Source organism: Monodelphis domestica, chromosome 5 (assembly GCF_027887165.1).
Source record: "Monodelphis domestica isolate mMonDom1 chromosome 5, mMonDom1.pri, whole genome shotgun sequence".
Classification (NCBI taxonomy): domain Eukaryota; kingdom Metazoa; phylum Chordata; class Mammalia; order Didelphimorphia; family Didelphidae; genus Monodelphis; species Monodelphis domestica.
The window spans coordinates 58,839,258-58,864,109 of record NC_077231.1 but is presented as its reverse complement, the minus strand read 5'-3'; the positions used below and the strand labels follow the sequence as shown (position 1 = coordinate 58,864,109).

The 24,852-nt window shown below is 37.4% G+C and overlaps 1 protein-coding gene across 1 annotated transcript in view; it reads left to right on the top strand.

Annotated features, from left to right (window-relative positions):
• The window catches only part of PAWR (pro-apoptotic WT1 regulator), a 144,064-nt gene that overhangs the window by 72,922 nt on the left and 46,290 nt on the right, over nt 1–24,852 (top strand). The window contains exon 3 of the mRNA XM_007503099.2: nt 19,588–19,716. Coding sequence (XP_007503161.1) covers nt 19,588–19,716 — 129 coding nt within the window. The remainder of the gene's footprint in view (nt 1–19,587; nt 19,717–24,852) is intronic.

The window sequence follows — 24,852 nt, the reverse complement described above, 5'->3', positions numbered from 1 at the left end:
GATTTGTAGAACTGCTTTTATAAATGGTCAGTTTAGATTATAGGCATTAATGGAGGAAGACTAGCCACGTGAATGAGAACCACTGAAAACAGTAGAACTTTTAAAACCAGTTGCTTCTGTTTGTCCTTGTAATCTCTAGCCCTTGGAACGCCACTGAGAGGTGAATGTTTAGGTCCCCGAGCAAATACATGAGAAAGTGCTTTAAGTGTAAGATAAATACATATCTAATGTACTTGTTGATATTTTCTGTCTGCCTTTGGAGCCAGAAAAAGGGTTTTAAGGAGTGGTTGGTTCATTTGACCTGGTTTCTTTTCCATCCACTTTCCCTATGAACATCTAAGCCATCAGGGCAATTAACCCTTAACTGACTAGTTGTCATTGGGGCTTATATAGTGAGTTAATTCACTCTTTTGTCAATGTACTTGAGGGATCTTTAGAAATATCTTTTTCAAAAATGATTATTTCAGGGCAGCTAGATGGCACAATGGAGGGGTTCAAATCTGGCCTCATGCACTTCCTAGCTGTGTGACCCTGTGCAATCATTTAACTCTTTAAATCTAGCTCTTTCCCTCTGGTCTTAGAGGTGTCACTAAGAAAAAAAGTAAGGGGTAAAAAATTATTGAAAATCCAAAGTTAGATAATAAAGAAAAATATCTGAATCACACATGTACACAAATCGTGTGAAATGGAATAATTTCTATTATTTGCACTGACATCATATACAAATTAATTTTTAAAGTAGTAATAAATAATATATAAATTAGACATATATAATATACAAATAGATAATAAATTCTCATGTCTTTATGTATGTGTACATGCATATCCATCCATACATATCACATAAATACAATATTTGACACATTCTTGTATAATTGTGTGTGTAGTATAGAATATATATTATTCTTTCACTATGTGTTGTTCTGTTTTAACCCCTCATAATTCTGTATTTATTTGTGTTCCTCATATTTCTCATAAATAATGTTATATTTCTATACCATAATTTTTTCAACCATTCCTTGATTGCTCACACATTTGGGTTATTTTTGTTTTAAGACTAACCTTTTCTCCCCACTTTCAAAAATATCCTTAAGAGTATAGTAGCTGGGAACAGCTAGGTAGCTCAGTAGATTGAGAGCCAGGTCTAGAGACAGGAGATCTGTTCAAATCTGGTCTCAGACACTTCCCAGCTGTGTGACCCTGGGCAAGTCACTTAACCCCCCATTGCCTAGTCTTTCCCACTCTCCTCCCTTGGATCCACTATACAATATTGATTCTAAGACAGAAGGAGAGGGGTTTAAAAAAAAGAGAAAAAAACAAAGTATAGTAGTCTAATAGTGAGATTGAGTCAAATATGAGAATAATTTTCTAGGTCCTTTCATATAATTCCATGTGGCTTTCCAAAAAGATTGCTCTCATGCACAGCTCTGCCAGCAGCATAATAGTAGCCCCTTAGCAATGAATTTTATTTTAAACCATCTTTGCCCATTCCAGAAATTCTATTGATTTTTTTCAAGCCGTTACCTTTTTTAGTATCAGTTTAAAGACAGAAGAGTAGCAAGGGCCAAGCAATTAAGGATAAGTGATGTGCCCAGGATCTAGCCTATAGGTAGAAATTATCTGAAGTAAAATTTGAACCTAAGACCTTCCATCTTTAGTTCTGGCTTCTATCCACTGAGCCACCTAGCTGTCTTCCCCCTCCTGCACCCTGCCCCTGCCTTCACCTCTCCTTTTAAAATATTACCTCTTGACCTCTTCTGAATCCTTCCTTCTCCCTCATTTGAAACAAAATAATTTCTTTGAAAGAAAAATATCCTCATTAACATAAAAAAAATCTGATGTTTTATGCAATAGTTTTTTCCCCACTGTAGACCTTGAGCAAAGACATGGGGGAAATTTTCTTGTCATATCTTTTCTTTGGAAGCAAGTTTGTTTTTTATAATTTCTCACATTCAATTCTCATTGTTGAGTGATTATTTTTTCTATTTATATTATTTTCATCATTGTTTAGATTGGGATTTTGGCCATTCTTCATTTTGTATCAGAGCTTATTTCTCACTTTCTTACAACACAGTAATATTCCATTACATTCAGGTATCACAATTTGTTTAGTTACTCCCCAGTAAGTGGGATCTACTCTTTTCCAGGTCTTTGCTTTCAAAGAAAGTTCCACTATAAATATTTGGTCTTTCTGCAGCCTTTCTTTTGGTCATTAATCTTTTTTCATGAGTGTGTGTGTGTGGCCAATTTAAGGAGTGTGAAGTAGTATTTAATTATTGGGCAATTGAATGCCATTTAACATTCATTATCTTACATATATCAGGACCTATCTCTAATCTCTTCACTTACCTATTGCAGAATGAATCTTATTCATCTATTTGTGTCAATTATTTATAGATGCTGAATGTCAGTTTCTTTTACTAGAAATGAGTTTTTAAATTACATAAAAATGAAGAATCTTTTATACAGCAAGACCAAATTCATCTGGAATAAAAAGAAATGACTTTATAGGAATCAAGTCTATTTCCCAGTAGATGAGTGAACAAAGGATATGACCAGGCAGTTTAATAACCTTTTGTTGTTATCCCTTGTTCCAATTATTGGCTGGCCAGAACAGCTGGCCACTGTGACTTCTTGACTTTTCTTTATGGAGTCCTGAGTCTTAAAAAGAATTATTCAGGCACTGAATAGATCCACCCTCAATACAATATTTGAAGCAGTGCTAACAAGAAACTAGAAAGCTGTTCTGTTCCTTTTTCAGAAATTTTCCCTGCCTTTTACTTGTTTCAGTTTAAGAGTCAGGGTGAAAACCCTATTTAAGAATGGGACAGTATGCTTCCTTTGTTTATTTGGAGATACTCTCTGGATTAGGGGCATTTGTTATTTTACTTTTTAATGATGTGACCCACTAGTATGAAAAGGAAAAGTGAGTGAGAGAAAGTAAACAAACGAATATAACATACTGTGCTTACTTGGAGCAATACACTTTGAAAGTAAGTTTTGCTGTAGTGATTAATCATATGGATATTGGTTATGCTTTATTTTTGGTTCTTGCTGTAATCTTGGACCAGAGATAGTACTGATCTCTCCAGCAGAATGAAGACATCACAGGGGATGTCTTCAAATAGCAGTCATCTTTAATTTTTTAAAAAATATTTCCCCAATTAGATGCAAAAACAATTTTTTAACATTGACTTTTTTTTAAAGTTTTGAGTTCCAAATTCTCACTTTCCCTCTCCACTCCTTGATATGGTAAGTAGTCTGTCTGTTCAATTTTGTATGAAGAATAATATAAAACATTTTTCCATATTAGTCATTTTGTAGAAGAGATCTCAAATAGAAAAAAGAAATATAAAGAAAAGGAGACATAATATGCATCAGTTTGCATTCAGATTCCAGTTCTTTGAAGGTAGATCACATTTTTAATCATCCTGCTTGTCATTTCTTATAGCACAATAGTATTCTGTCACAATCATAAGTAATTGTTCAGTCATTTTCCAATAGATGGACTAGCCCTCAATTTCCAATTCTTTGCTAATACAAAAAGTGCCACAATAAATACTTTTGTACAAATAGATCCTTTTCTTCTTTGAGATAGAAACTAACCAAAGTTATTGATAGATAATAACCATATTTAGGAGAATAATTCTTCCTGTCATCAGGAGGATATATAATTACTCCTTAAAATTATTAATTATTGAAGTATTTCTGCCTGAATGTGAGTCTCCATTTTTTGTTTTCAAGTTTTCATCAAGTTGACCACAATTTATGAGCAGACAACACTGATTCTGAATCAACAAGCTAAGGAACCTGAGCAGACCCATGTAGAGTTTGCTGGTGTAATCCTATAAAACTTGGAACAAAGTTAATCTGATACATACTTAATGGTACACATAATCATTATTGTGCTTACATGGTAATGAGGCATAAATGGGAAGCAGTTCCCATAAATGACTGTAATTAGCATAACTTGTACATAGCCAAACCAAATTTTGAGTTTTTTTTTTCTTTTTACATTTAGTTCTCCAGTATCTGCAACCAGGCCAGTGTCAACAGTTTCCCCTGAGGTCATGTATTATTTATATAATCCTCATCTTTACCACCATTCCCTCCTTCCCCTCCTTCCTTCCTTCTTCCCCTGTTTTCCACACAGCTGAGATGCCTTATCCTTCTTTCTCTGTTCACTTACCTGTCAGAGGTCCTTTCTGGTATAAGTTTAGCTATCAAGGGCATTGTTGGGTTAGCAAGAACTTTCAATGGTGAAGTTAGGGATTTAGTTTGATAACAATCACCCTGCTGGGCTGGGCTGGGAAGAGATAGAAAGAAGGTGCAAAAAGGAAAAAAAAATGCACTTTTGGTTCTTTGTTTCCCCTTTTAGTTTGGGGATATGGGGCTCTGAGGGATTAAGCTGAAAGGAGTTGGGACTAGTTCATGCAGCATTCCTTTGATTTTTGGAGTACCTCAAGGTATGACCCACAAAAAGAATTTGATTCTCACATCATTTATCCAGTCCTAAACTCTTTCCTGACTTCTGATCTTGCTTGCTTGCATCTCCAACTGTGGACCTCTCAAAGTCTGTGCTCTTTAGGTATGATGGATGCCACATGTCCACTGCAGAACTCCATATCCTTTCAGACAAACCGTCCCCTCTTTCCATATTCCCTTATTGATTTCTTGGGTGTTTTCCAGCTGAATGTCGACCTTCACAAAATTACTTGATGCCACTATTTCAATATTATCAACAGGCTTGTGATCTCACCCAGAACTCCCAGCAAGGAAACATTCTTAACGAACAAAAGCAGATCTACTTTTCAACTTATTGTCTAAAGAGAGTTTCTTGGGAAGACTGGGAGGCTAAGTGATTTGGTTAAGCTAACACTGGCTAGTATGTGTCCCAGGCAGGACTTGAACTCTGGTCTTTGTGACTAAGACCAGCTGTGAAGACATTGTCCTATACCACTTCTTATGACTGGAAAATCCCAAGGCAGAGCTCTCTTGGAAAGTTCATAAAAGATTTGGGGTGGGGGTGGGAGGCGGAGCAGGAGGCGGGGAGGATAATTGCTCAACTCCAAATGATTTAATGCTACCATATTAACTGTTCAAATGTGGCTACAAATCATTCTGTCCCTTTGCTTGTTCAAATATGTATGAATTCGAAGAAGCCAGCATTCAGGGCTGTTCCACCATCTAAGCTTTGCTAATATTCTCAGCTTTAGCTCTCAGTTATTAGATGTCTGTTTATAGAAAATATTACCAAGTACTCCCATAAATATATTACCTAGAAAAACCAAGCAAAAGAGATCTAGAATTTCATGCAGCACTTTCAGAAACCCTTCCCATTTTATTTCAGACTTTCTGCATATGGTAATAATCCCCCCCCCCCATATTATTCTTTTTGTGGTGGGAGGTAAATATTTCAAATGGTAGAAATGGAAAAGTTCTGCTATTTTAGTGCTGCAGTAGCCCACTGAGTGAATCTTTTGGACCAGGGGAATATTTCCCTAAAATGGATTTTTCTTTATATTTCAGCTTGTATATCATAGGTTCATAAGATTTGGAATTTGTAGGGACCCTAGAGTCCATTTAATTGAAATCTCTCATTTTATAGGTAAACTGAGGCCAAGAGCATTTAAGTGACTTGTCTATAATCACACAGCTAGGAACTAAGCTAGCAACTGACTTGAGTTCCCAGTTCTTGTTAACTTCATATCCATCATTCTCTTTATTGGTCCATGATATCTCTCACAGGCTCTTTGAGTGTCTCAAAACAGGAGCTTCAAACCTAGAAGTCAGGACTTTGAGAGGTGATGAATGAAAAAGTAATGTGCTAGGAACTCAGCTAAGCCCCAAAGATGGAATATAAAAAGAGAGATAAACGTAACCTAAAGCAACTCAAATCTGAAGTGGGGAAGATGGGTAGCAATGACCAGGGAGCGATCCCTGATCTGGGGAGAAAACTAGGATGGTTTGTACTTGTAGGGAGCAGTCCACATGCCCTTTCAGGAAACAAAGGTCCTGTTAATAACTTCATTACTGTTTCAGGAGTAAAGGTGGGGGGTCTAGAGGGAATCTGAAGGGCACTGCAGCAGGCAGATTGCCAAGATGACTTAAGTGTCTGGGGTGGGTAGGTAGCATATGAAGGGGGAGAACAGTTTGGTATCTGAGGCCAGCTAGCAGATAAAGTGAACTTGTAGGCACAATGGTGAATGCTCTGACCAGTCAAATGGGCTAAGCCATAATGGATGGGTTTACTTTCCCCAGGCACTGGCAGGGGTGGATACTTCATAAATCAGTGGAGCTATAGGGAGAACTTATAAAGAGAAGAAAAAAATAAAAGTGGGGTGTAGGGAGAAATGTCCTAATTATTAGAGCCATTCATTGTAAAAAGGGTTGCATTAGAAGTAGCTGGTTTTCCTTCAGCTTGGGGGTCTTTAAATAGTCAGTTTATTAATGTTCCAGGCACGGGGCTAAGAGCTCACTGTCTATTGGAGGAGACAGCATGCAAGCAGCTATGTACAAACAAGATTTGTACAAGATAAATTGGAAGTAATCAACAGAGAGAATTTACTAGAAATAAGGAGGATTTGGGAAAAGGTTTCTGTAGAAGGTGGGCTGTTGGCTGGGACTTGAAGGAAGCTAAGAAAGGAAGGAGGGTTTTTGGAGGGTTGAGGGGGAAAGATTAGGAGGAGAGCATTCCAGGCATTCCAGAAAAGTCAGCGAAAATGCCTGGGAGGCAGCTAGGTGGCTTAATGAATAGAAAGCCCTGCTTGGAGATGGGAGATCCTAGATTCAGATCTGTCCTCAGACACTTTCTGGTGTGTCCTTGGGCAAGTCACTTAACCCCAATTGCCTCACTGCTGCTTTGGAAACCATATTTAGTATCCATTCTAAGAGACAGAAGATAAGAGTTAAAAAAAAAGAAAAGAAAATGCTTGGGAGATGCAAGGAGATCAGTGTCACTGGATGGAGGAGGAAAGGAAGGGGGTAAAGGGGGAGAGAGAGAGAGAGAGAGAGAGAGAGAGAGAGAGAGAGAGAGAGAGAGTGTTGGTAGGCTAGTAGGTAGGTAGACTGAAAGGAGGGAGCTGGATGACAGACCAGGTGCTAAATGTTACAGAGAGAATTTTTCAAAGAATGATTTGGACAGGACCAGTACTGGAAATCTATTTTTTGGAGATTCTGTGATTTCAACAAATCTTTCTTAAGTGGTGGTCTGTAGCAGATCCAAAGATAAGAAAAGAGCTTATATCCTAGCAGGAGAAAGGTGTAGACAAATGACTAATCCAAAGCAGAATGTGAAAAATGTTCAAGGAAAGTGATAGAGACAGTGTGCAGAGAAAGGAGAGATTACTGTGTGGGGGTATCTGAGAAAACAAGTCCAAAGAAGTCCTGAATTATTCAGGATCCCACAGGTAAGTAATAAGAAAGATAACCCATATCTGAACCCAAACCTTATCACTAGGGCTTCAAGTGTTACTTAATTGAGTCAAGACTTTGATGTAGTAGAGAGTGATTTACTTTGGAGATCAAAGCAAAATTTAAAAATCATTGAAGTGGTTTGTAGGTACAAATGTATCAAGTATCTGAATAGTAAGTTCTTGTATGGACCTGTAACTGGTGATGGTGGGTATTTATTGTATTTTGCAGTGCTTTGAAGGAAGTGGCTTTTAATCTGGGACAAAGTTTTTGGTGGCCAAAAAAAGGTGATCACAGCGGGCAGCTAGGTGGCTCAGTGGATAGAGACCCAGACCTGGAGATGGGAAGGAAGTCCTGGGATCAAATCTAGCCTCAGACACTTCCTAGCAAGTTACTTAACCCCCATTGCCTAAACCTTTGCTTTCTTCTGTCTTAGAACCAACATGGAGTATTAATTCTAAGAAGGAAGGTAAGGATTATTTGAAAAAGAAAAGAACAAAGGTGAATGTATTCTGAACAGCCCTGCCTAAGCCGATCTAAGGAATGAACATGGTATATGTGTAGGAGAGGAAGAGAAGAATTTACTGATAAAGAGAAAATTAGATGGCTAAATAAAGGTAGGCATGACTGAAATACATACCAAGTCCCACTGTGGAAGGACAGCTTTAGAAGATCTAAAAGAAAAAAAAGTATTCATCTGGGTGAGAGGGAGGTGGAAGAGCTCTAATATTGGTGAGACAATGATGCTTTATTCTGAATCATAACATCATAAAGAAGTTTTATGCAACATTTGTACTTATGCTTGCCTATTAGATCTTGTGGCTTGTCAAGACTTGCTTGTGAGTCAACAGTTTGTGGGTTTGGTTTTTAACAACCATGGGGAACAATCTCTTTCTGCCACTCATTCCAATTGGAATGGAAATGGCTACGTTTTCTTAGTGGACTTAGATCTAGGTCAATAATAAGCTTAGAAATGTTTTCATCTTTTATGATGGAGATTTACTATTTGATGGGGAAGAAGGTTTTGAGTCCTAATTTGCCTAATGAAATAAAAAACTGAGCACCAACGTTATACCTTTTTGAACCATCCTCAGATATTAACCCAGAAAAGAGGGCCAACAAAGAAGGAAAACAAACACAATTATTACTACTACTCTGACTCAAGGTTAAAGTTATGGCATGATAAAGATAAAATAGCTAAATATACCAATGGATTTGTTCCCTAGATGACAGTGATGTAAACAAGAAGTAAATTGTGTTGTTCTGGTGCCCCAAGAATTTGACGGTGCTGACTAAAATTGAAATTGACTGATCTTGAACTTAATTAAAATAAGCAGCTAAGAAATTATATTTCCTATATTAGATGAGCTTTCAAATATTGATGCCCTGGAAAAAGGACTAGATTGAGATGTAGGTTCTAATGACAGCTTTGCTAATTATTTTGTGGATGGCCCTAATCTGGTTTTCCTTCCTGAGCCTCAGTTTTCCTATCTCTCAAATGAAAGGATTTGCCTGGGTCAGTGAACCTTTAAAAGAATTTGACAACGGTTTTTTTTTTTTAATATAAAACCCTTCCCTTCCCTTTTGGAGTCAATACTGTGTATTGGTTCCAAGGCAGAAGAGCAGTAAGGATTAGGCAATGGGGGTCAAGTGACTTGCCCAGGCACACAGCTGGGAAGTGTCTGAGGCCACATTTGAACCTAGGACCTCCAGTCTCTAGGACTGGCTCTCAATCCACTGAGCCACCCAGCTGCCCCCTGCAACAGTTTTTTTTTTAACATAATTGTTTTCCTTATTAATTTTTTTATATATTTCAAAAACATTTCTCTGATAAAGGATCCATAGACTCCAATGGGCCGAAGAGAGATTCTTGATACCCAAGAGATTAAGAATCCCTGAAAAGAAGATTCTTCCAGTTTAAAATCCTTGGATTTCTATATTCCTATTTTCTGTAGGGTTAGTGCTTAGAGGGCTCAATATGAAATAGTCTCTACCCTCAAGGAGCTTCTAGTAGGAGAGATAAAAATGGCACACAAATGCCAAAAAAAAGTATAATAGGAGTCTCTGTTGGAGATATAAGATTTTCTAAGGGATAAACCATAAGGGATTGGTCATATGCTCAAGTTAATTACAATCATTGCATTTAACACTTCTTATGTGACGCTTTTAATAAATATCACATAGAAAACACTTGTTGGAATACAGAATTTAGCTAACCATATTCCACATTGCTATTTTATGCCCCCCTCCCCCCAACAGACAGTTTCTGTCTTAAAATGAATATAGATGAAAATTCTAGAAGAATTTGATAATAATATTGCATTTTACTCTTGATTCAAAAAGGGATGTGAACTCTTTAATGGCTGGGAAGATGATCAGGAGAAAAATGGCACAGAGTTAAGGCGGACTTGCTCAGGAGAGCCTTGGGAGGTTTTTGGATTATCTGTGGAATCAGTAGAAGGAGTGCCACCTCCTTCATCACATATATTACTGTTTAGGGAATTTGACACTGCCTAGTGCAGAGATCTGATGGGATCACAGAGGAAGGAGGTGGTATGGTTGGATATAATGCATGATTAAACTCCTATCTGATAGGAATAGAGTAATAGTGGCGTGAGGACTTTCTGCATTTTTAAAGGTTGAGATCCTTTAGCTGTTCTTTCTTACCCTCCAGTTTTGGGGATCAGTACCCAGGTGAAGATTATATTTCAGGATCTTTAAAAATCAGAATCATCTTTTTTTAAAAATTCTTGCAATTCTTGGGTTTTGTGTTATTACTATGTTTTTGCCCTTCTTTAAAGCCTTTACTTTATATCTTAGTAAAAATTCTGAGGCAGAAGGGCAATGGCTGGCAAACAGGGTCACATTGCTAGGAAGACTCTGAGTCTAGATTTGAACTCAGGTCCTCCTGACTCCAGGCTTGGTGCTCCTACCTTTCAGCCACCTAGTTTTTCCCTATCACTAGTTCTTTAAAAATAAATTTTGTAAAATGAGGATAATGTACCACATAAGGTTTCTGTAATGATTAACTGATGGGATGGGTTACCATATATGTTAATTTTTTTTTTTGCATTATATATGTCCTGCACCAGGTTTGTTAATTAGTTACTAAAATACAAGATGAATTCCAATGCTACTTTTCCAGTATCTGTTTGACTTGTGAAATGATTTTCATTAGTGGAAGCAGTTTCCATAACACCAAATTAAGCTTCTTGACATTTATCTATGAATCCTAGGTAGCACAGTGGGTAGAGCTCCAGACCTACAGATAAGAAGACCCAAATATAAATGTGAGCTCCATTGTTTATTTGTGTGCCCCTGGGCAAATCACTTGCCCTCTGGGATCTCAGTTTCTTCGAGTATAAAATGGAAATAATAATAACACCTCTACATCTCATGGTTGTTGGGAAGATCAAATTAGATAAGTTGCAAATCTACAGCTCTATATAAATACTAGTTACTGCTATTGTTGCCAACCTCTAGCGACATATAAAAAGCTTTGGTTTTATGAGTGAATGGAGGACTTGATGTCATTGAGTAGTATGAGTAGCTCCAAATGGAAGCGAAGTCTTGGAAAACGATGGATACACAAGTTAGAGCAGAGGAGATTTCTCTATGAAAAAGACATGGCATTAGTCCATTTGGACCTATACGTGCTACTACTCCCTTTTGACCAGTCAATAAGCATTTATTAAGAATTTACTTTGTGTTAGGCATTGTTCTAAGCTAACCAAATCTAGGGAAGGTGGTGAATGGGTGATGGGATGCAGTGAGAATTATAGGAACTCTCTTCTGGAGTATTTTTTCAACAGTGATTAAAGTGACTCATTAACACCAGACATTGTTTCTCTACTGTTCTAACACTTAGACTCAATGAATCTACAAGAACATGGACTTGAACTCAAACCCAATATAAAAACAACAACACTATACTATCTCTTCCTACCTCATATCCCCCTCCACTAGTCATCAAGTTTCTCCCTGAAGACCTGGTATGGGCAAATTCACTAGCCTAGTTAATATAACTTGGTCATGAGACACCACCTCCTAAAAGTAGTCCTTGTTAAGAATACTATTTCAGTCCTAAATGTTTCTTTTGGTCTTCCATACCATGGACTCTATTTCTACCTTTAGGAGTCAAATAGAGTAAATCTAATCCCTCTTTCCAGAGTATAATTCCTCAAATAAATGGACTGCTGCCATCCCTCTGCATTTTTTTTTTTACCTACAAGATAAACATCCTCATTTCTTTTAATCAGTCATTTTATGGCATGTTCTGTAGCATCACCTCCATCTTGGTCACCCCCTTATGGATATACTGTAGCTTGTTTAAGTCATTCCTAAAACTTAGGACTCATGATGTAATTGATTCAAGGAAAAATATAGGGAAATAATAATTTCTTTCTTTCTTTGGACATTATTCTTTTCTATAGCCTAAGAAGTCATTAGTTTTTTGACTCATTGAATTTGTAGTCTACTAAACTCCCTAGATTTTTTTCTTAAACATGCTGGTGGTGAAAGGGATGGAGAAGTGGGTCTAGTGTGAGTAGGCTCTGAGTTCAAATTTAGCCTTCTAGACATTTGCTGCTTGGCAAATCACTCAACCTCTATCTGCCACATTTTTTAAAATGGGGATAATAATTGCACTTTCCTCCCAGAGTTACTCTGAGGATGAGATGAGATGATATTTGTTAAGTACACAACACAGAGCTTGGAAAATTGTAAGAGCTATATAAATACCAACAACGATTAGTTGCTATTTTACTATTATTAGTTGAGGTTACTGTCTATTTTGTCCACGTTGCATTTATGAGATTTCTAAATACATACATACATACATACACACACACACACACACACACACACACACACACACACACACACACACACACACACATATATATATATATATATATATATATATATGGCCTGTCAAGATCTTTTTTAGACCTTACATAGTATCCTACAAATTGACAGGTATGCCATCTATGCTTTCAGGGTCCATTGATAAATCTCATATAGCAAAGGGCCAAAGGCAGAAAGATGCCTGAGATACTAGACAATAATTTCCTTTTAAGCCACAACTCATTATGACAGCTCTTTGTCATTCACCCAATTTCAGATCCACTTAACTACTATCTCATCTAGCCTGTAGCTCTCAATTTTGTCCATATGAATATTATTAAGAACAACAATACTCTTTCAAGTACCTTGCTGAAATCCAAATAATTATAGCCCCAATAGTCACCTGTTCTACCACTCAGATTTCCCTATCAAAGGAAACAAGGTTAGTCTGACAAGTTTTGTTCTTGATGAAGTCAGGTTGGCATTTTAGTGGTCATTGTTTTCCTTGCCAATTGCTAAATCCCAATGTTAATATCTTTTTGAACTTTGTAAAGGATAGAAATCAGTACATTTTCCCTTCTCTAGTCCTGCAGCACTTTTCACCTTTTCCAAGATCCTTCAAAGATCAAGATAGCAGCTGAGCAAATCCAGGTGCCATTTATTCTAGCATTTGGAGCCTAGTGATTTGAACTCACACATCTTGGTGGCACAGTGGATAGAGTACCTCACCTGAAATCAGGAAGATTCTGTTTTGGGTTCAAATCTGTCCTTCAATAATTTACTAGCTGTGTGAGACTCTGGATAAGTTACTTAACCCCATTTGCCTCAGTTTCCTCATCTGTCTCACCTCTACCTCTAGGTGAACTGAGGAATCTTCCTCCCTATAAGAGGCCTTTTCTGATCCCTCTCATTGGCACTTTCCTTTTCTCCCCACAACCCCAATCTATTTCTTTTAGATGCACACACATACTTACCTCTCTAGATAATGCCTCTCTCCAATAAAATGTAAGCTCTTTGAGGGCAGAAACTGTCTTCATTTTCCTTAATATTCCCAACACAAATGACAGTGACTGGCATTTATATTAAATTGAAGCAAGACAAAAAGCAATTCCAGAATTTATTTACACATTGGATTTTTCTTCTGCCCTGTTCTGCCATGTTTAAGGCTTTATCTTGAATAAGCCACCTACATAGGCTACAAAGTCTTTGTTTCTGAAAATTCTTCCTTTACTGCAATGTTAGTTGAGTCTCTCATATGCTACTTAATTGGAAGTCACTTTCTCTCTCTCCCTCCTCATATCATCTTGTCTTTTATTTGTCTACATGTTGAATCCCACCAGCGGAATGTAAACCCTTTGAGGACAAAAAGTTCTCTTTTGTCAAAGTATCCCAAACACCAAGCTCAGCCCAGAGCAGCATTTAAGTGTTTATATTGTTGAATTATGAGCCTGGATTAGAACCTGGCAAGTTGTTGGCAAGGCTTGTGGATTAGATTATTGTCATTCTCTCTCTGTGTTTTTGTTTAAGTATGCTGGCACTGTGTTCAACCTATTAAATTTCAGAGGGATATTCCTAGCTAATGAGGAGAACTGGATGGATCAAAAATGGGAACTCTTCATTGTGAACAGCCAATGAGGTGTTGGTGAACTTCCACTATAATATTAATAATGGAGGGTGAAGGGAAAAGAGAGACCCTGATCTAGTGAATAAAAAGCTGGATGGAAGACCTGTGTTTGAGTCTTGCTTGCAACTGTGGGATCACAGTTAAAATCCCTTAAGCTTTTTAGCATCCTCAGGCAACTCTTAGAAAGTTGTAAGTTATTAAATAAATTGTTGATGCACACTGATGGAAGAAGTGTCATGGCCTCCTATCATCTTCTTCCCACTGCAAAATTAAAATAATTTTTTTCTGGGGTTGATTTTTTTTTTTGAAAGAGGAGGAAATACTGATATAGTTTTGAGGAAAATGAAATGAATCCTGCCAAGGAGATAGACCCCTCAGAATGTCCTCAGTGCTCTCCATGGTGATTGTAATCTCCAGTCTGAGAGACATGATGACCATTTATTTACTAACTTAAAATCACAACTGATCATTGTTTTACCATATGCTGCATGATTTTTGCTTAGAGGATATCTCCTTTCCTGTAACATTTCAGAAGACTTGGCCAAATTAAATTGGATCATTAATACTTCTAAAACATTTCTATGCATGTTCTCCCCATCCCCCATTATAATTAGTAGTGGTGAAGCTGATGGTGTTCTGAGCATTCCCCATCACTGTGATTCACATAAAAAAAGTCTGCTCTATTTTCCACAGTGGGGTGGAGGGTTATAGGAACATGTTTATTCTTCAGCCTCAAATGTTTGAGAAGCTAGAAAACCTAAGGAATTTCTGTGGATTCCTTATATTAAAATCAGATGTGCAAATATCACACAGAATATCTTCCATATTTGGATAAAAGTGGTGTAGATGGAAAATATTTGAGATTTCTGAATCGCCACACTTCTAGGAGCAAAATTAGAACAAGAATTATGTTGGATGGTACCGCTTCCTTGGTTGTATGAGATTAGCAGTTGAGTGTCTATTAGGAGGGGATTGAATTGTGTCTGTTAGGACTCCATCACTTGAAAATATTTTATGAAGCATAGCAAACCAGGCTAATGAAGCCAATGGAATGTGGAATATCAGCATAACTGATTGAAATGATCTAAAGTTGCAGATCATCAGTTAGAAGACAGTAATTAAACCACCTGCTAAATGTTCATTTTTAATGGACTCTGTGATGGATGATGGATGTCCGAGGACCAGACTAGCCAATTTCAGAAGTGAGGTACTTCACTGAGTTGGCCTCGATAGGTGATTCATACTTTTCATTGTAGTTCAGCCCTGTCTGTCTCTTTGTGACTGAAATTGGGGCTTTCTCTCTCTCTCTCTCTCTCTCTCTCTCTCTCTCTCTCTCTCTCTCTCTCTCTCTCTCTCTCTCTCTCTCTCTCTCTCTCTCTCTCTGTCTGTCTCTCTGTCTCTCTGTCTCTCTGTCTCTCTCTCTCTCTCTCTCTCTCTCTCTCTCTCTCTCTCTCTGTCTCTCTCTCTCTCTTTCTTAGAATAGTGATAAGGGCTAGTCAATGTGGGTTAATTGACTTACCCAGGGTCACACAGCTGGGAAGTGTCTAAGGCCAAATTGGGGTTTCTTGACAAAGAAAATAGTTTGCTATGTTCCTTCTCCAGCTCATTTTACAGATGAGGAAACTGAGGCAAATAGGGTGAAGTGCCTTGCCCAGGACCACACAGCTTGTAAGTGTCAGAGGCCACATTTGAACTCACAAAGTTGTATTTTCTCAACTTCAGACCTGGCACTCTATCCAGTATGTCCCTGATCAATCTTTAGGGCATGGCAACTTTTGAAGGATTAGCTTTTTAGTTTTTAGTTGTTGTTTTTTGCTAGTGTGTGGATTGTTGAGAGTTACATTTTTTTTTTTACCTTTCAGTTTAGCTGCTTCAGATACAAATATGAAATTGTTTCTACTTTTATGAGTTGTCTTGCTATAGATTGTAAGTTGTTTGAAGCCAAGGACCATGATGTATAGCTTCTTCTCTCTTCCACCATGCCTAGCATAATGATGGGTACATACTGCCTGCTTCACAAATATTTGTAGATTGATTGAACAGTCCTCATGTTTGCTTTTGCCATTTCTGATCTCCCCCTTCCCGCAGTTTATCATTTAACTTTAGCAAGGTTAGAAATTCTTTGGCACTTTTGCTCTATTTAACTACTCTTTATATGCTTTTGTTTATGCACTTGTATTCATGATACACTCACATTTACCTCATTTGAATATACTTCTTCTGAATAGAGATCATTATTTGATTTTTTGTTTTTGTATGTCTCCCCAGCACCTCTTATGTTGCCTGATGGGAGCCTCATAAATATTGTTGGTTCCTTGACTGATGCAATCTCTTGTTCTATTTTATTTTATTTTGTTTAAGCATTTTGGGCTCTGAACAAATAAAGGCATTCAGAGCAAAGTTTCCTTTTGTCTTGATTAAACTGGCATTTGTTTGAATAGTTTTCCTTTTATTAGGTTACTTTTTTTTTTAACTTGGTCCCATCTGTAACAGGCGTCTAAATCAGAATGTTTTCATATTTTTGAACAGCATGTATTCCCTTATTTGAGAAACTTTGGAGGTCAGTAGTTCTATTAGTTGGAATCGTTATTTTGTTAGCATTAAAAAAGTAGTGGTTTCTTTTTTAACTTCCTTTTTTTGGTTCAGTTATTTTACTTTCCAAAATATTATTTATACTTCCAAGCTTCATCTGAGATGCCTGATACAAGCCATGCCTCTGAGGCAGAATAAGTCTGTCTTTGGGATATTATTTGATTTATTGTGGGTGGACTTTTGTACATTTTGTGATTGCATGCTATATTAAAAGTTGATTTTCTTCCTAATTGGATTGAGAACAATTTGGAATTGAATTAATTGGTACCTCTTGCCCATGTTTTTTGACCATGAAGTTGAAAATAAGGAATGTTGGTCAGACAAAATAACAAACATCTTTCCATATATGCAGAAGGGCTCAGCTCCTATTGAGGACAGTAACTATCCTCCTTTCAAGCATCCTCATTTCTGGAAAGGAATCTTTAGTTTATTCTGTCATTTGCCTCATCTGAATGGCAGGTTTCCACCTTATCCAAAAAGATTTTCCCCCACTCCAATTAATTTTTCTTATATTACCTCTTCTCTCTTACCCACATAAAAAACATAGAACCTTTAACTCTGAATTAAAAATCTTCTCATGCTATAGCTCAGACTACTTTACAGATCAATACTGGGCAGAAAAGGAAGGAGAATTATTTTTCTTCTTCTGATCCTTTGGTCATATGATAAAGTCATATTCTACTTTTCTTCTAACAATTTAATGGTTAAAGAAAATCAAAGTCAAGAGAGAAGGAAATGTTTATTCGTGGTTCTTCTGTCCAAGCCTTTTTGAATAGTCTTTGTCTAAACTACTTTTCATGGGGGGTGGGAGAAGTTATGTTGGTTGCATAGAAATGAGCAAGTTATTAGAAAAGGATGCTAGTGATGCTCAAAAAGAGGGATGTTGTTGGGGTAGTAGCTTGTGCTAGGAGAGAAAGTCCTAGTGTGAAGATGGTCTCTGGAGAGACAGGGAGTACTTCTTTTTGGTGTCAACACACTAAACTATAAGGTCCTGGAGTAAACTTCTGTTCCTTCTGATCTGGTTATGGCTCTGAGTGAAGTTTATGGGACACATGTGGAGGTAAAAAGTGGTCAGTCTATAAAGGAGCAAGAATGAGAGCGATGAATTGATGACTTGGAGGAACAAAACGGTCAAAGACTCTGGAAATACTGAGAAATGGTGACAGGAAAAAAAGGGGAAATTCCATTCTCTCTCCAGCCCTATAAAGTAGGACCATACATAGATTTAGAAATCAAAGGGACCTAAAGGCAATTTAGGTCGCAACTTTTGTTCCACAGATTAGGAAACTGAGTTTCAGACAAGTTTAATTGATTTAGCTATTGTCACATAGTGACTGGCTGAACCCTTTCCTGTAGTCTTTATTATGTACTATACTATGTCCTCAAAATGGCAGTCCAAAAATATTCTTAGTTTATAAATTGTAATCCTCCATTTCTCATCTAGCTAGTAAATGTTAACCTCAGAACTAGGATCCAGGTATGTGCAGGATGACTTCACAATGCCACACTTTTCATAATGCCCATGACTAAGGAGCTTACATTCTCTTTTGAGGGGGAAAGGGATAACATTAAAAATAACACAAATTATATACAAAGTCATTTTAGCTTTCAGGATGAGAGTTATTAGCAATTGGGGAAGACCTCAGTTGAGTGAAGCTCTGGAGAAAACCAAGGATTCTAAGAGGTGCCTTTGATGAGTGAATGCTCTTCAGGCATTTGGGATGGATGTCTTATGTCCTAGGGCTGGAGAGAGAATGTACTTGAAGGAGGAACTACAAGTGGGCCTGTTTAGGTTTATTAGCATGACAAAAGAATCATAAGATTTGGAGCTGGAAGGGGACTTCAATCATTTAGGTCAACCTCCCCATTTTGCAGGTGATGAAATTAAGGCTCAGTGTAATAATAAATTAATTGTAGGGATTGAAGGGGGATAAAGGGAGTTTTATAACAGGGAATGAAGGAGTTGAAGGGAGAGAGGGAATATGGAAAAATGGGTTTCCCAAGAAATGGGCCAACTAAGATAGCCTCAGGGGGGATGTCTTCTATTGATTGATGTTGAAGATACCCCAGAGCAGGTAAGCACAGACCCTCCTGAGAGACAAGCCTCCCCCGCCCCCCAAACCAAGGTCACCCAGCAGGGGTCCAATAAGGACCATCTATGGTTGAATGGCTGTCCTTAGGTTCAGATCCCTCTGTGTCCCCCTGAAAATGATAGTCCTCTTATCTGACTGTGGTTATTTAAATAAAGATGAATTTAATGACAAATTCGATTGGGAGTTATCAGGGAAGAGGGAATTGGGATTTCCCTAGATTGGGTTTGAGTCTCTCTCAGTTTTGGAGCTGAGGCCAGGCCTCACAGACTGGTGGAGGGTTTCTTTTATTCCTGTCTATGCTAATCTGTGCTAGTTTTCTTAAGTTCAAAGTCTTAGCAGTAGATAGTGAGAGGAAGGAATAGTTCTGACCTTCAGAGCTAGTTGGGCCTGTCTTTTTGGGCTGACACCCCCTAAAGACCAGACTTACAGTTAAAACTACTTCCCTTAAGTCCTTTTGTTTGACGACATGATCATAGGAATCCAGGTAGAGTACACAGTTGGGGAAATCAGGAATAGAGGCAGTTCTATCCATTGACAGAGAGAGAGGCTTCTTCCAGTCTGAGGACCAGGAAGTGAGTCACAGGACCCACTGCCACTCCCAGTTGCCCCTCCCCCCCACCAATTGTCATTCTTGTCAATATCTTCTCTCTAACAGTCCAATTGCTGTTTGTTCCACCTAATTGGCAGAAAATCTAAAACTTGCTTCAGTTTTCCATTCCATATCAGGAAGGTTTAAATTACCTGCCCAGGGATTCCAGTTTTTACCTTTGTTTGGTGGAAGGATTCACTATTTGCAACCAGTTCACCATCTGTAACTACCCTTGATACATTTAAAATGTGGTTCATTTTACTAAAATTGACTTTAAATTCAATTCTTTTAAAAATCATCCGATATGTTTGATTGCTAATAGTAGGCAAGTTGGGTAAACATAATTAATAATTGTTCATAAATATTTTCACCTACCAGCAGAATTTTCTATCAATTGCATATAGTAATATCTTTTTTTCTCCTTTTTTAAGTGTCTAGATGAATATGAAGATGATGAAGCCGGCCAAAAAGAGAGGAAAAGAGAAGATGCTATTACACAACAGAATACAATGCAGAATGAAGCTGCAACCTTAGACCCTGGTGGTTCATACCTATTACAGGTAAGGATTTTAAAATTATGAGTATATCATTAGATGATCTAACTATAATCACCCCATAAATTTCCAATGATCCATAATAAATTTTGCTCTCTGTTTTGATCAATTCATTTTAATTAGGTAGTTTGAGAGCAGCCCACCCACAAATTTTCATCTTGGGTGGTTTTGTCTGTGGGGGAATCCCTCAGACTGCTGTTGACTTCTGCACGATCTCTTGATATTACAGGGACAGACACTTCGGTTATCTTTTGTTCCCAGCACATGACCCACTCGCCTTCTTTTCTACTCTTTCTACTTATATCCATTTCACTGCTTTATAATTAATAGTTCCAACTTATAACTACTGTGCTCTTCTCTGTTGGCCAGTAGTTGGAACCTTCAGTTCTGAACCTTTGGATACTGTTGTTCATCAAGACAATTATTTATGTCTAATGAATAGGCTTGGGATGGTCTACAAAATTACAGAAGGGAATAATCTATATTATTAATTGTCATTAAAATTTCCAGATTTAAAAAAACAAAGCAAAGCATTGTTACCCAACCAATCATTTCTCATCTGATGCTTTATAATAATAACAAAAAAAAAACCCTCCTCGGTGTTCAAGACTTCGCATCTAAATGATGAATAAAAGTCTGACAGAACAGGACCAGCCATGGAGCCTTCTAGCCAGATTGGTTCTGGATAGTCAACCAGTTCTGAATCTACATTATTACCATCCAGGTCACATCTCTCCATCTTCACCACTGGATGGATATTCATGAGAATCTTTGTCAAATGGTTTATTTAAATTCAGTGGTGCTCTGTCATTTCTTTGATATTTTTGCCTCCTGATGTAGACATCAGAAGAGTAAATAAGGTTTAGTCTAGTATGACTTGTTCTTTTAAACAACAATTTTTTTTGTTATTTATCTTTATATTGATCCTCCCTATTGAAACAGCTGCTGTGAGGAAGAAAAATAATTAAGCGCCCCCCCCCCCCCCCAAGATCCAGAAATCTGATACTCTATATCTATGTTAGTCCATCTTAGAAATCCCCTGCCTCTACTCTTCCATTAGATTCATATGCTATAATTTATTTGGCTATTCCCCAGTTGATGGGCATCTCTTTAGTTTCTAGTTCTTTGCCACTTTGCAAAAGAGCTGCCACAAATAATTTTGTACATATAGCACCTCTTCTCTTCTGTCTCTGAGATATGGGTCTAGTAGACTTATATAACATGGCTTAAAAAACAAAACAAAACAAAACTCTTTACCTTCTGTCTTGGTATTGATACCATGTATTGATTCCATAGCAGGAGAGCAGCAAGGGCTAGGCAGTTGGGGTTATGTGGTATGCCCAGGGTCACAAAAGCAGAAAATGTCTTAAGATCAGATTTGAACTTGGGTCTTCCCATCTCCAAGTCTGACTATATCCACTGAACCACCTAGCTACTTGTGTGACTTGTTTTTAATGGAGTTGGCTGGCTCAAAGTAGATCGACATTTTCCCACATTTACCTCTTCTAGAATGTTCCTGAGAATTGATATAAAAGGCATTAGCTTTTGGTGTGTGGAAACTTAAAAAAAAAAAGTACTTTACACAGATCCAGTCATGTGGCATCTCTACCATTTTCCCATTTCCTCACTTTTGCAAATTCTTCTTGTAACTTGAATGATTCCTTCACCAGGCTAGGTTCCTGGAATTCTTTTAAGACAAAATGTTCTCTTCTTGTTCCTCACTTATCTTGGGTTATTTTTCTTCTTAACCTCTTTATTTGTGTGTCTTTTATTCTGGAGGGTTCATATTAATTCTTTGCCATTTCCAGAAGCCCATGCTAGACATTATGGGAGATTTTTAAAAGTGTCACCAAGATTTGGGCTTTGCTATCATGGAATTTATAATCTGGGAGGTTGCTATAACCTGTTCACAAATAACTCTTTTCAGGATAGATGTGTAGGAATGAAGTATAAGCCAAATACTAGAGAAAATGAGTCAAATAAAAGCATTGAGTACAGGCTGATAAAATTGCTTATACCACTTGGTAGCATACAGTATAAGTTCCATATTGGTGCTCTGACCTACAAGCCCTGGTTGACCCCAGTGCCCAGTGCCCAACAAAGAAGGCTTTGTTGTTTTTTTAAAGCTGGATTATTGAGTACACTTTATTTAAACAGTTTGCTGATTGACTAAACACAACAAATAGAAAAATTGTTTCACCTGGCTTTATTTGAAACTCAGAATTTGTTTTTCAACTTTAAGAAACGTTCAACTTTGCTGGCTACTATTTCCCTTGCTCTTTTCATCTCTTGAAAAAGTTGGCATTTGTAGTGGGAATAGTCACCAGAAGGACTGCTATTAACTATCTAAAATCAGATTGCTGCTAGGTGGCTTAGTGGATAGAATGCCAGACTGGTCTCAGTAGGTCTTGGTTTCAAATTTGGCCTCAGATACCTCTTGGCATGGAATTTATATGTGTTAGGGCAGTTAGGACATCAACTGGACTAGACTATAGAAAACTCATGTTGAAAAACAGTGGGAAATAAGGCTGGATGGAGTCAGATTTTAGCCTTTGAAAGCTAAGGAGCCCTGTGAAGATTGGATTTAGCTATCTCCTTATTGTAACAATGAAGACACTCTCTTTAACAAAATCAGGAATGTCTACACCCATACTTAAGGATTAAGTATTCAGGAGGATGGCCTTTAACAGACATGTGCAGAAACAGCTGACAGACTCCTGGGCTGTCCTAAGTCAAGCTAAGCTACCATTGGTACAAATGAGATGAAGGAAAGTGATGTATTTCGCGTCACTTCCTCTCTTCAGCCTCTTTCCCCAGAGATGTGGCTCTGGCTGGTAGCAGCTATTTGTCTGGGTTTTGGCGGTGAGTTTGCCCATGAGCTAATTTAGGTTCAGGGATCTTAGCTGAGCCCTCTTGGAGTTCAGGCTGATTCCTTCCTCCTTTACTCTCCAAACTTTATCTTCCTAGAAGCCTCTAATCTTCCTCCGAGAAATCCTACACTTTTTCCTCTCTCTTCTCCTTAATTTCTTTCCTCTACATTAATTAAAATCACCATAAATTTCCGGCTGTCTTGGGTATTTTATTTGGGATATCCCATGGCAACTAATAATATAGTTTAGGTCACAATGCTAAAATTATCCTTTACAGCTTCATTGTGATGGGTCTTATGGATTACTTCTCAGGGCAAAGTTTTGTTGCTTACATTTATAAATGGAGAAAATGCTTAATTGATGTTAAAAGCTACCATTATATAGATTTATGTAACAGCTACCATTTTTTATATATATATATATATGTATGTATGTATGTATGTATGTATAAGATTTAGCAAGTGCTCTATAAGTATCTCATTTGATCCTTAGTGATAACCCATTCTACAGAAGAAGACACTTAATCAGAAAGATTAAATTAAAATTTAGAGTGGAAATTTTAGTAATTTAGTATTAATTAATGTGATTAATTAAGTTTTAAATTTTATTTAATTAAAGTGATTTAATTAATTACTTGGGCATTCAGAAAATGAAACAATGCCCACCTTCAAGAAGTTATATACTAGTGGTGAGAGATTGTGCCCTAGGAATAATTAGTGAAGATGAGAAGTATGATGTTATTTTCTACCTTGTCATGGTGGAGGTGCTTGGGAGCTATGCTGTGTAGGGTTACAAGTCCTAGTAGAGAATTCTGAGAAAAAGTGATCCACTGGAGAAGGAAATGGCATTCTACTCCAGTATCTTTGCCAAGAAAATCCCATGGATAGTATTAAATTGATAAAAGATTAAATCAGAAGATAAGCCCTTCAGGTTGGAAGGTGTCCAGTATGCTACTGGAGAAGAACAGAGGACAATTGCAAGTAGCTCCAGTATTGATGAACTGGCTGAGCCAAAGTCAAAAGGAAGCTTGTCTATGGATGTATCTGGTGATATGTATATATGCCGTGGTCCATTGGGTCTTAAAAAGTCACTCACAACTGAACAACAAAAACCTAATTTTGTGGTTGGTTGATAAACTGAAGAGATGTCCTTAATAGGATGAAATTGTAATGGTGATCATTGGACTTGATAGCACTGGTTGTCAGAAATCAGAGCCTGAATTTTAGAATCTTAAAGAGTTGACAGTACTTAGTCCAGTGGCATCTTCCCTCATGCAGAAACCATTCTACGACTTTCAGTTCAATTCTGTGACTATTGTTTGGTATTTACTGCATACCCAGCACTATTTTACTCCATTATGGGCTAATGGAAATGCTAATAAAGTCATAACAGGTGGTTGGTCATGTGACCATTGCTAGTGGGAAAAGGAATTGCCCTTTTATTGAGGGATGATCATCTTTAATGGTGATTCATGAAGAAATCACCTGCATATATGACTTTTAGAATGTTTCCTAGTCACATTTGAATTTGGTTGTATTTAGAACAACAGCTCTAAGGTAGACTAGTGGAAACACAAGCCCTACTTTACCTTTGAGAATATAGATCTGGAGGGCTGAAGTCCTGGCCTCAGTTTCCTCAGAATTGAAATAAGTGGGTTAGAGAAGATCAGCAGTTCCTGTTTAGTGACTAATGGGTTCAAGACAATGATCCAAGGGGTTTTACTCATAATTTTTTTTATGGTGTCTTAAGTAGTAAATAATTGTAGAATGTTATGAATAGAAATTAAATTACCATGGGGGTTCACAGCACACTGGTTTTGCTGAAAGAGATTGAGGGAACAAAAAATACTAGGAACCATTGGAGAAGATGATTGTTCGGTCTTTTCCAGCTCTGGTTTAATTATAGATGAAGAAAAGGAAATGACTTGGGGTTCATCTGGTCAACCCTCTCATTTAACACCTTTATTTTATTTTATTTCATTTTATTTTATTTTTAAAATAATAAATAAAAACTTTAAAATTTCTATGTTTACATGATTCATTTTCTTTCCCTTTCCTCTTCCTTCCCCCCTTCCAGAGCTGACAAGCAATTCTACTAGGTTGTATAAATGTTGTCACTTGATGCCTATTTCCATATTATTTGTTTTTGCTCTAGAGCCATTTTTAAGGCCTAAACCCCAAATCACATCCCCATATATGCATGTGATAAGTGATGTCATATGCTTTTCTTTTGCATTTCTACTGCCATAATTCTTTCTCTCAATGTGGATACA